The sequence below is a fragment of the Festucalex cinctus genome, chromosome 14, assembly GCF_051991245.1.
Source record: "Festucalex cinctus isolate MCC-2025b chromosome 14, RoL_Fcin_1.0, whole genome shotgun sequence".
NCBI classification, from domain to species: Eukaryota; Metazoa; Chordata; class Actinopteri; order Syngnathiformes; family Syngnathidae; genus Festucalex; species Festucalex cinctus.
Window position 1 is genome coordinate 12,289,015 of NC_135424.1, and position 11,423 is coordinate 12,300,437.

General features: G+C 42.4%; 2 protein-coding genes across 2 annotated transcripts in view; both read left to right on the forward strand.

The window, feature by feature from the left end:
- eif3s10 (eukaryotic translation initiation factor 3, subunit 10 (theta)) overlaps positions 1-4,923 on the forward strand; it is an 8,699-nt gene extending 3,776 nt beyond the window's left edge. The window contains exons 12-22 of the mRNA XM_077495951.1: positions 198-545; positions 645-749; positions 805-918; positions 989-1,111; positions 1,192-1,345; positions 1,598-1,779; positions 2,515-2,594; positions 2,664-3,211; positions 3,471-3,597; positions 3,679-3,848; positions 4,173-4,923. Of these exons, the coding sequence (XP_077352077.1) occupies positions 198-545; positions 645-749; positions 805-918; positions 989-1,111; positions 1,192-1,345; positions 1,598-1,779; positions 2,515-2,594; positions 2,664-3,211; positions 3,471-3,597; positions 3,679-3,848; positions 4,173-4,351 (2,130 nt within the window). The 3' untranslated portion in view covers positions 4,352-4,923. The remainder of the gene's footprint in view (positions 1-197; positions 546-644; positions 750-804; positions 919-988; positions 1,112-1,191; positions 1,346-1,597; positions 1,780-2,514; positions 2,595-2,663; positions 3,212-3,470; positions 3,598-3,678; positions 3,849-4,172) is intronic.
- A 1,465-nt stretch (positions 4,924-6,388) lies between these two features.
- emx2 (empty spiracles homeobox 2) lies at positions 6,389-9,925 on the forward strand. The gene is made up of 3 exons (XM_077495395.1): positions 6,389-7,208; positions 7,957-8,141; positions 8,887-9,925. The coding sequence occupies exons 1-3, from the start codon at positions 6,818-6,820 to the stop codon at positions 9,052-9,054; spliced, it is 744 nt and encodes a 247-aa protein (XP_077351521.1). The 5' UTR covers positions 6,389-6,817; the 3' UTR covers positions 9,055-9,925.
- Positions 9,926-11,423: the final 1,498 nt, after the last annotated feature.

Genomic DNA, 11,423 nt, shown 5'->3' on the forward strand with positions numbered 1-11,423 from the left:
GCTCGAAAAAAAGTGGTTCCACTTCATAGTTTGCCAGTCAAAATATGTGTATGTTGCTGTTCCAAAAAAGCTTTTTTGACTACATTGAATGTGATTCCTTCACATATGGACAAATGTCGTATCATTCATCTCAACTCTTAAAATGGTTTTAAATTCTACAATGCAAAATTTTAACTAACCGTACTTTCTTCTTTTAGCAAGAGCGTGAGGAGCAAAGCCAACAGGCCATAGCTGCCTATTTGAAAAATGCCCGCAAAGATCATCAGCGCATCCTGGCTCGCAGGCAGACCATAGAAGAGCGCAAGGAGCGCCTGGAGAGCCTGAACATACAACGTGAGAAGGAGGAACACGAGCAGCGGGAAGCTGAGATGCAGAAGGTCCGCAAGGCAGAGGAGGAGCGCCTGCGCCAGGAGGCTAAAGAGAGGGAGAAGGAGCGCATTATGCAGGAGCACGAGCAGATCAAGAAAAAGACGGTGCGAGAGCGGCTGGAGCAAATTAAGAAGACTGAACTCGGAGCCAAAGCCTTCAAGGATATTGACATTGAGGTAATGTTTGACCATGTTGGTTCATATGAGTCATCTCTGTATTGCAGTAATATGTCAGAGTTGTCACTATGATGTCTTGAATATACTTTTGTTGTGCAGGACCTGGAGGAGCTGGATCCTGACTTCATCATGGCTAAGCAGGTGGAGCAGCTGGAGAAAGAGAAGAAAGAACTTCAAGAGCGCCTGAAGAACCAGGAGAAGAAGGTAACGGTGAGATATTTTTATCTGTGACATCTGGACTCACTGTCTCTCTCCGCAGATTGACTACTTTGAGAGGGCCAAGCGACTTGAGGAAATTCCTCTTATCAAAAAGGCGTATGAGGAGCAGCGAATCAAGGACATGGAACTCTGGGAGCTCCAGGAGGAGGAGCGGGTCTGTAGGAACATGAACTACTGTTCATTAAGTGCTTTCCATATTTGACAAACTTGTTTTGTTGTTGCAGATCAGTAACATGAAAGTAGAGCGGGAGAAGGCCCTGGAGCACAAGAAGCGCATGTCCCGCATGATGGAGGACAAGGAGAACTTCTTATCCAAAATAACTGCTGCTCGTAGCTTCATTTATGAGGTGAGATACCGTAGTACATACCAGTTTAGTAGTAACATCATTTAAGCGCGCTTTTTATTTGTCCTTGTTCTTTTTTGCAGGAGAAACTGAAGGCATTCCAGGAGCGCATGGTGGAGGAAAGAAAGAATCGTCTGGAGGAAAGGAAGAAGCAGCGTAAAGAAGACCGACGTAAGGCTTTCTACCTCCAGAAGGAGGAAGAAGAACAGCGTATCCATGAGGAACAGCTTAAGAAAGGTAATGAACATTTGCGGACTGTGACAGTCATGTGGTTATTATCAAAATATTTGGTTTTGCTTGTTTAATAGTTCAAGCAGTTCTATTTGTTAACATGGTAGTAGTTTGTCAAAATTGTGTGTTGAACATGAAACACGATGTGCATTATGTAAAAGGTGAATGGAATCTTTTTTTTTTCTTTTTTTTTTTAACTGACTGCAAGTTGTCTCTTCTGTCACTTGAATGAATCACACTTTTGCCCTGTTGTCTCAGAACGTGAGGAACGGGAGCGCGTTGAACAGGAGCAGCGAGAGGAGGAAGAGAGAGTGTACCAGGAGCGCCTGCGCAAACTTGAAGAGCAGGAACGGAAGCAACGCGCTCGCCAACAGGAGATCGAAGAGCGCGAGCGCCGTCGTGACGAGGAGAGACACGTTAACCCGGACGAGAAAGCCAAGGTTCGTTTCAACTTGTTTCTATGTGTTTGTATTTGGCTCTAAGATATTCGGAGTAACTGACTGTTAGGTTTACACACAAAAACATATAAGAATGACAACACAAGGATGAGAAGACAAGACTTAGTCGTTTTTACTCGCAGCGAGGAGAGCAGAGTTGCCAGGTCCAAGCTGTCAAAGATGCTCTGGCAATTCTCTTGCATCCTCTTTTTATTGGGATTATTCCCTATCCGGTGACAAAAAGTAACGTTGCACTACTAAGGGATGGTAAAAGCACAATAGTGCAACGCTATCTTAAAATATCTTGAAATAACTATCTGTCTGCTTGAATGTAAGTGTGTTGCAAATAAGCATGTGATTGTCTATTAACAATGAAAGTTCGCGTTTTCTGCTCCAGACTTTTTGACTCATTTTAAACACAGCCATACTGTCTGGTACAGTTCATATGAAGAAATGGGTGCAAAATAGTTCATTTAAGTTCATATGACTGTGAAGCATTTTAGCAAATATATAATAACTTAGATACACTTTAAACGTAAAACTGACAAAAAGTATATCCTAGTTTATTGTGGGGATATGTTCCAAACCCACTTGCAGCAAGTGATAATTTGCTATGAAAGGCCATATGAAAACATTATTTTTGTAGTTTTAGCTCTCACACACACTACAAATGTAGTGGGAGTTTTCTGTAAAGTACATCCATTTTGTGAAGGGTAAAATTTTTATTGTTCTGTACAGGACTGGGGTGAGAAAGAGGAGGGAGGATGGCGGAAGCGAACCGAAGGGGAATCAGATTGGCGTCGTCCTGTGCCCGACAGGCAAGTTTGCTGCATTCTCATTGGTTGTGGGAGTCTATGCTATTCTAAGACTTAATGTTGTCTCTGTAGGGAATGGAGGCAAGAGGGTCGTGAAGACGACAAGGAGGAGAAAGATCCTTTTAGACGAGGAGAGGGTTTACGAAGGGGCGGAGATGACAGAGGCCCTCGTAGAGGCTTTGATGATGATCGAGGTTCACGTCGGGGAGGAGACGACGACCGTCCACCCCGCAGAGGGCTGGATGATGACCGAGGTCCACGTAGAGGTTTTGATGACGATCGCGGCCCCCGGCGCGGCTTCGATGACGATCGCGGCCCCCGGCGCGGCTTTGATGATGACCGCGGCCCCCGGCGTGGCTTTGATGACGACCGCGGACCCCGGCGTGGTTTTGATGACGACCGCGGTTTCCGGCGTGGCTTTGATGACGATCGTGGTCCCAGGCGTGGCTTTGATGACGACAGGGGTCCACGTAGGGGCATGGATGACTCCAGGGGTCCCCGGCGTGATGATGACTGGGGACCCAGAAGAGGAGGCGATGACGACCGAGGCGGAAGAAGGGACGATGGTCCGCGTCGTGATCGTGATGAACCCGCACCCTGGAAGCCACTCAGTCGACCAGGTAAGCATTTGGCCATTGCTTCCCCCACTCTTTGGGGACTTAAGGTCAAACCAGTGACAATAGATGAGCAACGTGTTTTTTCGGGTCTGGTGTGAAGCTAGCATTATGCATTTGCTCATCATGACGTGCGTGCGTGTGGTGGATTTTTGGATTACAAATTTTATGGTGCATGTTATGTCATTAGCCAGCCGTTAGTCTTTCTTAGCCCGAGGCTCCATTTTGCCTCGATAAAATGACAAGCTAGGGGCTCATGTCGCAGGAGGTTGGCGTGAGCGGGAAAAGGCTAGAGAGGAGAGCTGGGGACCCCCTCGTGGCGGTACAAATGACGACCAAGATGACGACGACAGAGACGAACGACCCAGTGACCGCTTCAGAGACCGTCAAAGGTGAGTTTGAAAGAATGAAGAACGTATCGTACGTTTGTGTGGATTGTCAATTCAACTAGTGGCGTGTGTGTGCATTTCCAGAGAGGACAATGGCTGGAGGAAACCAGATGAAGGAAGAAGCAGCTGGAGAGATTCTCGCAGAGAGGATGCTGACCGTCGCGGTGAGCGTGACGATCGCCGCGAGGATCGCCCACGTGACAGAGACCGCCGTGATGATAATCAGAGAGCCCCGCCACGAGATCAAAATGATGGTAAACAGCCTATGCTTGTTCTCTCATCGCATCGCAAGGGATTTGGACATATTTTAGGTCCATTGCATTGGTATTACTGGGAAAAATTGAATATTTAGAATGAAATTTAAAAAAACGCTCTGGCGGTAAAGAGCATTTTGGTACTTAAACCATGTCACAATCTCATTTTGACCTATAGTATGCTAAATGGGGGGGGTTTGATGGTATTGGGAACGTTAAAGTAAATGAGCCACACTTCAAACATCAGCCAGTAGGTGGTGTTATGTACCTTTTGAAAATAGTAAATGGGGCGCACTTAATGTTTCTTCAATCTTGCTTGTGCAGGAGGCACCTGGCGTCGTGGTGGTGAAGAAAGGCGCGAGGAGCGAGACAGGCCCAGGGAACAGGAGCACGAGCAAGACAAAGATGTTGAGGGAGACAAGAACTGGCGTTCCGACAAAGACGCTCGCCGCACCACTAAAAACGAGACAGATGACGACGGCTGGACCACCGTCCGCCGCTGAGTCCTGTCGTCTTTCAAGTGGCTCCAAAAATGTTGGAAAAACAGATTAGCCTTCGATAACCAATCCCCTAATTTAGCTTCTGATACTCCCTGTGTATTGTTGATTTTCAAATTCGATGTCAAAAACTCTTATTCTCCTTTGGGGATGGATATTCCTTTTACTACTAGTTGACTTTCAGTAGCGCTGAAAAGTGGAGGCCTCAAGCAAAACATCACCATAGACATGATGAACCCCAGTGGATAAGAATGTTATCTACAATGTTATCACATATTATATTGGACAATATATCAACCTCAGTTCTCAATGCAAACTCAGTGAATCACCAACTGCCTCTTTTGAATTTAAGTTTCACATTGATCTTGTATGATGGCACTCTTCCGCAAATGTCACCTGCTTGGTAATCTAGTCTTTCAGATGATTAACATGTTAAACGCGTGAAATATCCATTTTGAGGAATACGCTACAAATATTACACTTGTCGCAGCGTTTCTGCTTCTCTCTGCAGTGACAATGTTGTCACACCAGTTTGCATGTGAACAGATAAAGCCTTTATTAAAAATGTTTGACCCTCACTTGTCTATCCTTTTGTCAAAATACAGTAGTTTGATATTGACACGTTTGTGCTGCGCCCATCTAAATAAAGAACCCAAATAATAAATAGGACAGTAACTGACAAAATGGCTGCCCAGGTAACAGGCAAATTACTACCACATGAAATGTTAATACTTTTATGAAATTTATTTTTCCCTCCCGTCCAGTTAACAGGCAAAATTGTAAAATGTAAAAGCATGCTTTGTTTATTGCAGGATCCTGAAAATATAAAAGTCGAGTAACGCCAAGCACATTGTTACCGTTGTCAAAACATTCTAATATACTGTCAATTCAGCTGTGAAGTAGTTTGTCATAAATCTTAGTAGTTTTTTCTTCTGGTTTTCCGACAAGATTCAAAGACGACTTGGGCAGCAGTTGTGCGTGATGATGTACATTGCAACCACTAGAGGTCACTAAAGCTCCACGTAGGGCAGCGGGACTTTTAACACGGCAATAGCAGGCAAAACCAAGCATTTTATCGCTGAAATGTATTCAAATATAATCAGAAACGTTGAATTACCAAAACCAAAAATATATACCAAATTCAATTCATTTAAAATTCAAAGTTTACTTAACCATAAATTATTAATTAATTAGTGTTTAATACTACACTAATATATGCTTTATTGATCTATTCGATTAGGCCCCAAGGGGAAACTCAGGTGTTGTAAAAGTTAAATAATGTAAAAATAATAAATTGTAATACACGTGTGTATTTTACTCTGCATTATTAATACTCCAAAATAAAACTCCACTTGAGCAAGTGCACGACATAGCCAACTCCAAAATGCAAAAAATAAAATTTGGGGAAATAAAGCTCTCTTTATGAAATCGTTTTCTCTGTCATGCTGCTGACACATAGACATTGTTTTTTCCAGACGTACATGATCGAAAATGTTCAAAGGGCCGCGTAAAAAATAGCAGTCATTGATATGAATTTACAAATAAATATATAAAACACGTTATAAGGCGATTTAAAAAATTAGGTGGAATCTTGCAATTTAAAAAAATACAGCGTTTGCAGAACGACTGCCAATCGTTCTACGAAGGCTGCATTTTTTTTTTTAAGTCGATTGGTAGCAAAGCATATAGGCCACGACAATTAATCACAAATATGTCCGAATTCGAGCAGACTCGATATTCATTTGTTTACATCAGATTGTAATGAGTCTGAACGAGCGAATTACTGTAGCCGACACTACTTTTAAATACAATCCGATACGGTTTCAAAGGAAACGAACCAAAACAATTCGTAGAGGAACAAAATTGGCAGACGAATTAAGGCCGACCGGTGCAATTAGTCGAGCCGGGAAGATGAGAAAAAACTAATTCCGCTCGTTTGAAGTGCGGACGTGTCAGAGGCCTTTCCCTTGTGCCCGAGTTCGTGCGCGAGTGTCGCGCGCTGCCGTGCGCGCGCACGGCGGGGGTGCCGTAAAGCGGACGAATCGTGTCCGCGTTGCGTTCGAGTCCGCCTCTCTGAGCTCAGGCCGCTTTTTTGCCATTGACGCCGCACTTTAAAGCGCCTCGCTCCTTCTCCACCTTAAGGCGAGCGGCAGAGGCGGCGGCCAATCAGCATGCCATTAGAGGCTTGAGAGGAAGCTGTTTATGGCAGTGCAGCGCTAATTAGCCTCATGAACTAACACATCTGCCCGCACCGAGTTCACCGAGGAAAACGATCACATCCATGGATTAGTCTGGGAGCGCACGGACACTTTTGATTTGACGTCCTCGCAGGTCTTCCGCCACGCCTGGTGCGTGCATGCGCTTTTTCCTCCAACTTCTTGACGGCGCGCGGCAACTTTCGCCTCTTTCTCAACTCTGGAGTATTTCCCGAGATAACTTGCGCTTAAACTGGGGAACCCGGAGCATCGCGCCATGTTTCAGCCCACACCCAAGAGGTGTTTCACGATAGAGTCGCTGGTGGCCAAGGATAATCCGGTACCGGCGTCCCGCTCCGAGGAGCCCATCAGGCCGGCGGCTCTCAGCTATGCAAACTCGGGCCAAATGAACCCCTTCCTCAACGGCTTCCACTCCGGCGGCAGGGGCGTTTACTCGAACCCGGACTTGGTGTTCGCCGAGACGGTCTCGCATCCGCCCAACTCGGCGGTGCCGGTGCATCCGGTGGCCCCGCCGCACGCCCTGGCCGCTCATCCGCTCTCGTCCCCTCACAGTCCGCACCCTCTTTTCGGCAGCCAGCAAAGGGACCCCTCCACCTTCTACCCCTGGTTATTACACAGATATAGATACTTGGGACACAGATTTCAAGGTAGGTTTCGAGTCTTTTTTTTTATTTTTTATTTTGTGCATGGAAAGCCCCTAAAAGTTTTTGCGAAGGGATTTTTTTATTTTTTTAAAGCAATATTGATTAAATTAAATAAATAAATAAATAACATCACTACTTTTTTTCTGGTGTTATTAATTATTAAAACATTAGATTCCTGTTATTATTGTATTGATATTATTTTAAAAAAAAAAGTAATGATATTTTGTGTTTTGTTGCGTATTATTGCAGGTTGCATGAAATAACATTGACTCTTATTATAATTACATTTAGCGTTTTATTTGTGTTTTTTTTTTTTTTTTTTTTTTTTTTAATTATAGCTTCCTTTTATTATGCAGGTGGCATGGATTTAATTTAGGGCCGTTCAATTTTATTGTAAAAAAAACGAGCCTTGACATATTGCTCATTGTTTGTGCTATATTTTGTACTACATAAAAAAATATTTGTATTTAAATTAAGGTGGCAGGAAAGTGAAATTAACATGGCCCTACTTTAAATAAAAATTGACAGGATTAATTCACCTTTCTGTATGAAACTGGTTTTAATACAAATTAATTAAATCAAGCCTTTGTTTTTTTTGTTTTTGTTTTTTTTTCATAAGAAAGAGCTTTATCGTTTATCACCCTTAATTGCAGAGGCCTGCACAAATTTAAGTGCACAATTTAAAAACAACCAGACTGCACAGCGTTGCTTCCTTTTTATTCATTTATTTTTTTTCCTTGTTGGGCTTCAGGTAACGAAACGAGTCCGGAGAGCTTCCTTTTGCACAACGCGCTGGCCCGAAAACCCAAACGAATCCGCACGGCTTTCTCGCCCTCGCAACTCCTGCGGCTCGAGCACGCGTTCGAGAAAAATCATTACGTGGTGGGCGCCGAGAGGAAACAGCTCGCGCACAGCCTTAGCCTCACAGAAACTCAGGTAAGAAAGCGAATTTGGGATTGGCATTTTATTTATGATTATATTTTGCTTGTATTTGGATATTTTATTTGAGCTTATACGCCGATATAGGCCCATTTCAAACTAATATTCGTTGTGTAATATTTAAAAAAAACGAAACGTAATTTGCATGCGCAATATAATTATTTGAATTATTCACAAATGATGTGCATGGTGCCCTTCATAGTTAACCTCATTTTAGGAGGGGTTGCATGACTTTTTTTTTTTTTTTTTTTTTTTTTTCAAGGGGGACACTGAGAATGTTACCTTTCAAAATGGAAGCTAAACGAAGGAGTTAACCATTTTGTGGGTTCAGCCATACAAAAGAAGGTGGCGGCCTCGGTGGGTCGCGCTGCCATATTTGCCACATTGTTCGAGCCCATCGACCCAAATGAAGCATCACGTCATTCAATGAGCACACTGAGAGCTTATTAAATGCACCTCGCTTGCCATTGAAGACAAGCGACAACGGGCTAATTTATCGATTGGGATGTTGTTAATTCCCCGCGGTAGCAGTTATTAGCATGAGTGGATTAAACGTGTCTATCCGTGTTTTGATTTTTATTTACAACTAAAAATAGTGCCGCTGTGTCATCATGGCTTCTTTTAATTTTCATTTTGGCTTCGTAACATAATTTGAATGAACTATGTCAGCATTTCGACAATATTTTTACTCAGCGCAGGTGTTTGCGCATCACTGATTCAGTTTTGTGTCCTCCCCCATAAGGTAAAAGTGTGGTTCCAGAATCGAAGGACAAAGTTCAAGAGACAGAAACTGGAGGAGGAAGGTTCCGAGTCCCAGCAGAAGAAGAAGGGCTCCCATCACATAAACCGCTGGAGGATGGCCACCAAACAGTCCAGCCCGGAGGAAATCGATGTGACTTCGGACGATTAAAACGAGGAAGGACGCGAATACAGGATACCGTGACAAGACAGTAGGGTCAAATGTCACATTTCACATCCCACCGATGGGCAGCTGAGGGCGACGGAAGGCCGGCTGCTGCGTGGCCCAGCTGTCACCCGGCGGCTCCGTCAGTCCAAAAGAACCAGGAACATGGTACTGACAGATTGTGTGTCACCACCTGAAATATTCTTCTTTTTTTTTTTTTCCCCCTTCTCCAATTTATATTGGACGGTTGCACTTCTATTTTTTCCACTCAAGATACCAAAACTGCTTTAAAAAAAAAAAAAAACTTGAATTGCATGGTTGTTATAATTTGACACAATCAAGAGGAAGACGAAAGAAATTTTTATTTAACTCTATTTTCTAACAGAGGTGTTGTACTTCTTTTTCAAACAGTGTGCAGTCTTTAATTCATAATTCTCGTGTAAAAGTGATTGTGAAAACATATGAAGTAGCAGTGCTTTATCGTGTTTTTTTTTAAATCAAGAAAAAAAAAGCAAAAACTGGTTTTCTAGAAAAAAAAAAGAGAATTTAAGGGAAGGTATCAGGACATTCCTTGAACCTCAAAAGCTTTACCAGTGTGTGGTTGTGCTTGGCCCCACGCAGCATTCTGTCAGCCTCCACTCAAAGATGCCACAAGGACTCAAATGAAATATAGATAATAATAATTAAAAAAAAAAAACTCCAAGCACTGAGCGTATTCCATGTACAGAAAAAAAATATTGTTTCTGTTAAAACCCTCTTTTACAGAATGTAAATAATTTTTTTGTGTATGTGTTAAGTTTGCTACAATTTTAACACAAAGTATACTTCCAAGAAGTATGTAATTGTCAATATTTTGTCAATAAAGTTTTATCAATTATGTCGCGCGCTGTAAAAATACGCAGGCCTTTATTTTTAAAATCATTTCATCATTGCCCTTTTTTTGTGTGAATTCTAAAAAAAAAAAAAAAAAAAAGAAACGCAAAATAAGAGCTAATAATTTGCGCTCAATTCATCATTTGTTGTGTGCAGCAGCTCCAAAGAGTCTCGACAAGCTTTTGTGAAAGTGCAAATCAGTTTGGGCAATTATCATGCGAGTAATATGAAGGGGGGGGGGGGGGGGGGGGGGGGGTTGGGCATTGCCCAGTGGTCCACTTTAATCTCTTAATCCGGATCCGAGGGGGCTTGGTTGGACATAATTTAGCACAATCTGACGAGCCCTCGCGACGCGATAAGGGAAGGTTGCAAAAAAAAAAAAAAGGATCTTTGTTTCAAATCTTTATGTGCTACAACAACCTCAACGTTAAACACTTTTTAGGAGCAAAAAGCAGAACAAAACTGATAGTTTTATTTTCCCAAGTTTTTTTTTTAATCGGTCCGTTTGATTATAACAGCAATAAAATCTTTAGAGAATACCATTAGCGTTAGAGGGGAGGAAAAAAAAAACCCTAAAAGCTTTATTACAAACCCAGCTTTGAAATCGGGGGGATTAGAGGACTGAAAGGGTCCCACAATAGTTAGAAGAAAAGGTTTCATGCTAATGAGGTTAATGCCCTTTGTATCTCCGGACTCCACAACTTCATTACTCCTATCTCGGGCAACACCGAGCGGCTCACAGCCTCACAATCCACTCGAGCTTTTCCCCTCCCTGCCCATAAAGACGGATTTGATAGCGCTCCTGTTCAAACTAGATAATTATATCTTTTCAACTTGGAATTAAGATAAAGAAAGTGCAGTGGAGGCGCTGAGCCTTGATCCGCCACAAACAAAAATTTGGCGCACCCTCTGTGGACACACGGGAGACGCGACAGAGTCTCATTAGAGCCTGCCACCATTTGATAAATTTAATGCATATGTTTTAACCTGCAAATCCCTCTATTCAACTCTTTTTTTTTTTTTTTTTTTACGAGCAATTTTTTTTTTTTTTTTTTTCATTTTTAGAAATTAGCAAAACCAAGTCTAAATGGGAAATATTACATCAAAATAATTTACTGTGTTAGTGTTGTATTTCATCATGAAGTGAATGAAAAATATTTAGCAATTAAGCCCAAGTGAAATAACAAAACACCCATAATCTTTATAATAATACAAAAACATATAGTAAATAAAACTCTGATTAAAAAAAAAAAAAAATTCTAACGAATATTGTCCATGTCGCTTTGATGCTGCAATTCCACGTGCACCCCGCACAATTTGCAGCATTAAACATTTAGCGTGCAATGTGAAATAATTATCCTTCAGTGAAAAGAGTAGTTGCTCCTATCAAGTGACCCCCACTGACCCAAAACCTCTAATCTGCAATTAGTAGCTCTAATGACGTCCGCTGACAGCACTAATGTGAATGGAGGCTGCATGAGGGAAGGAGGGAGGGGGGGGGG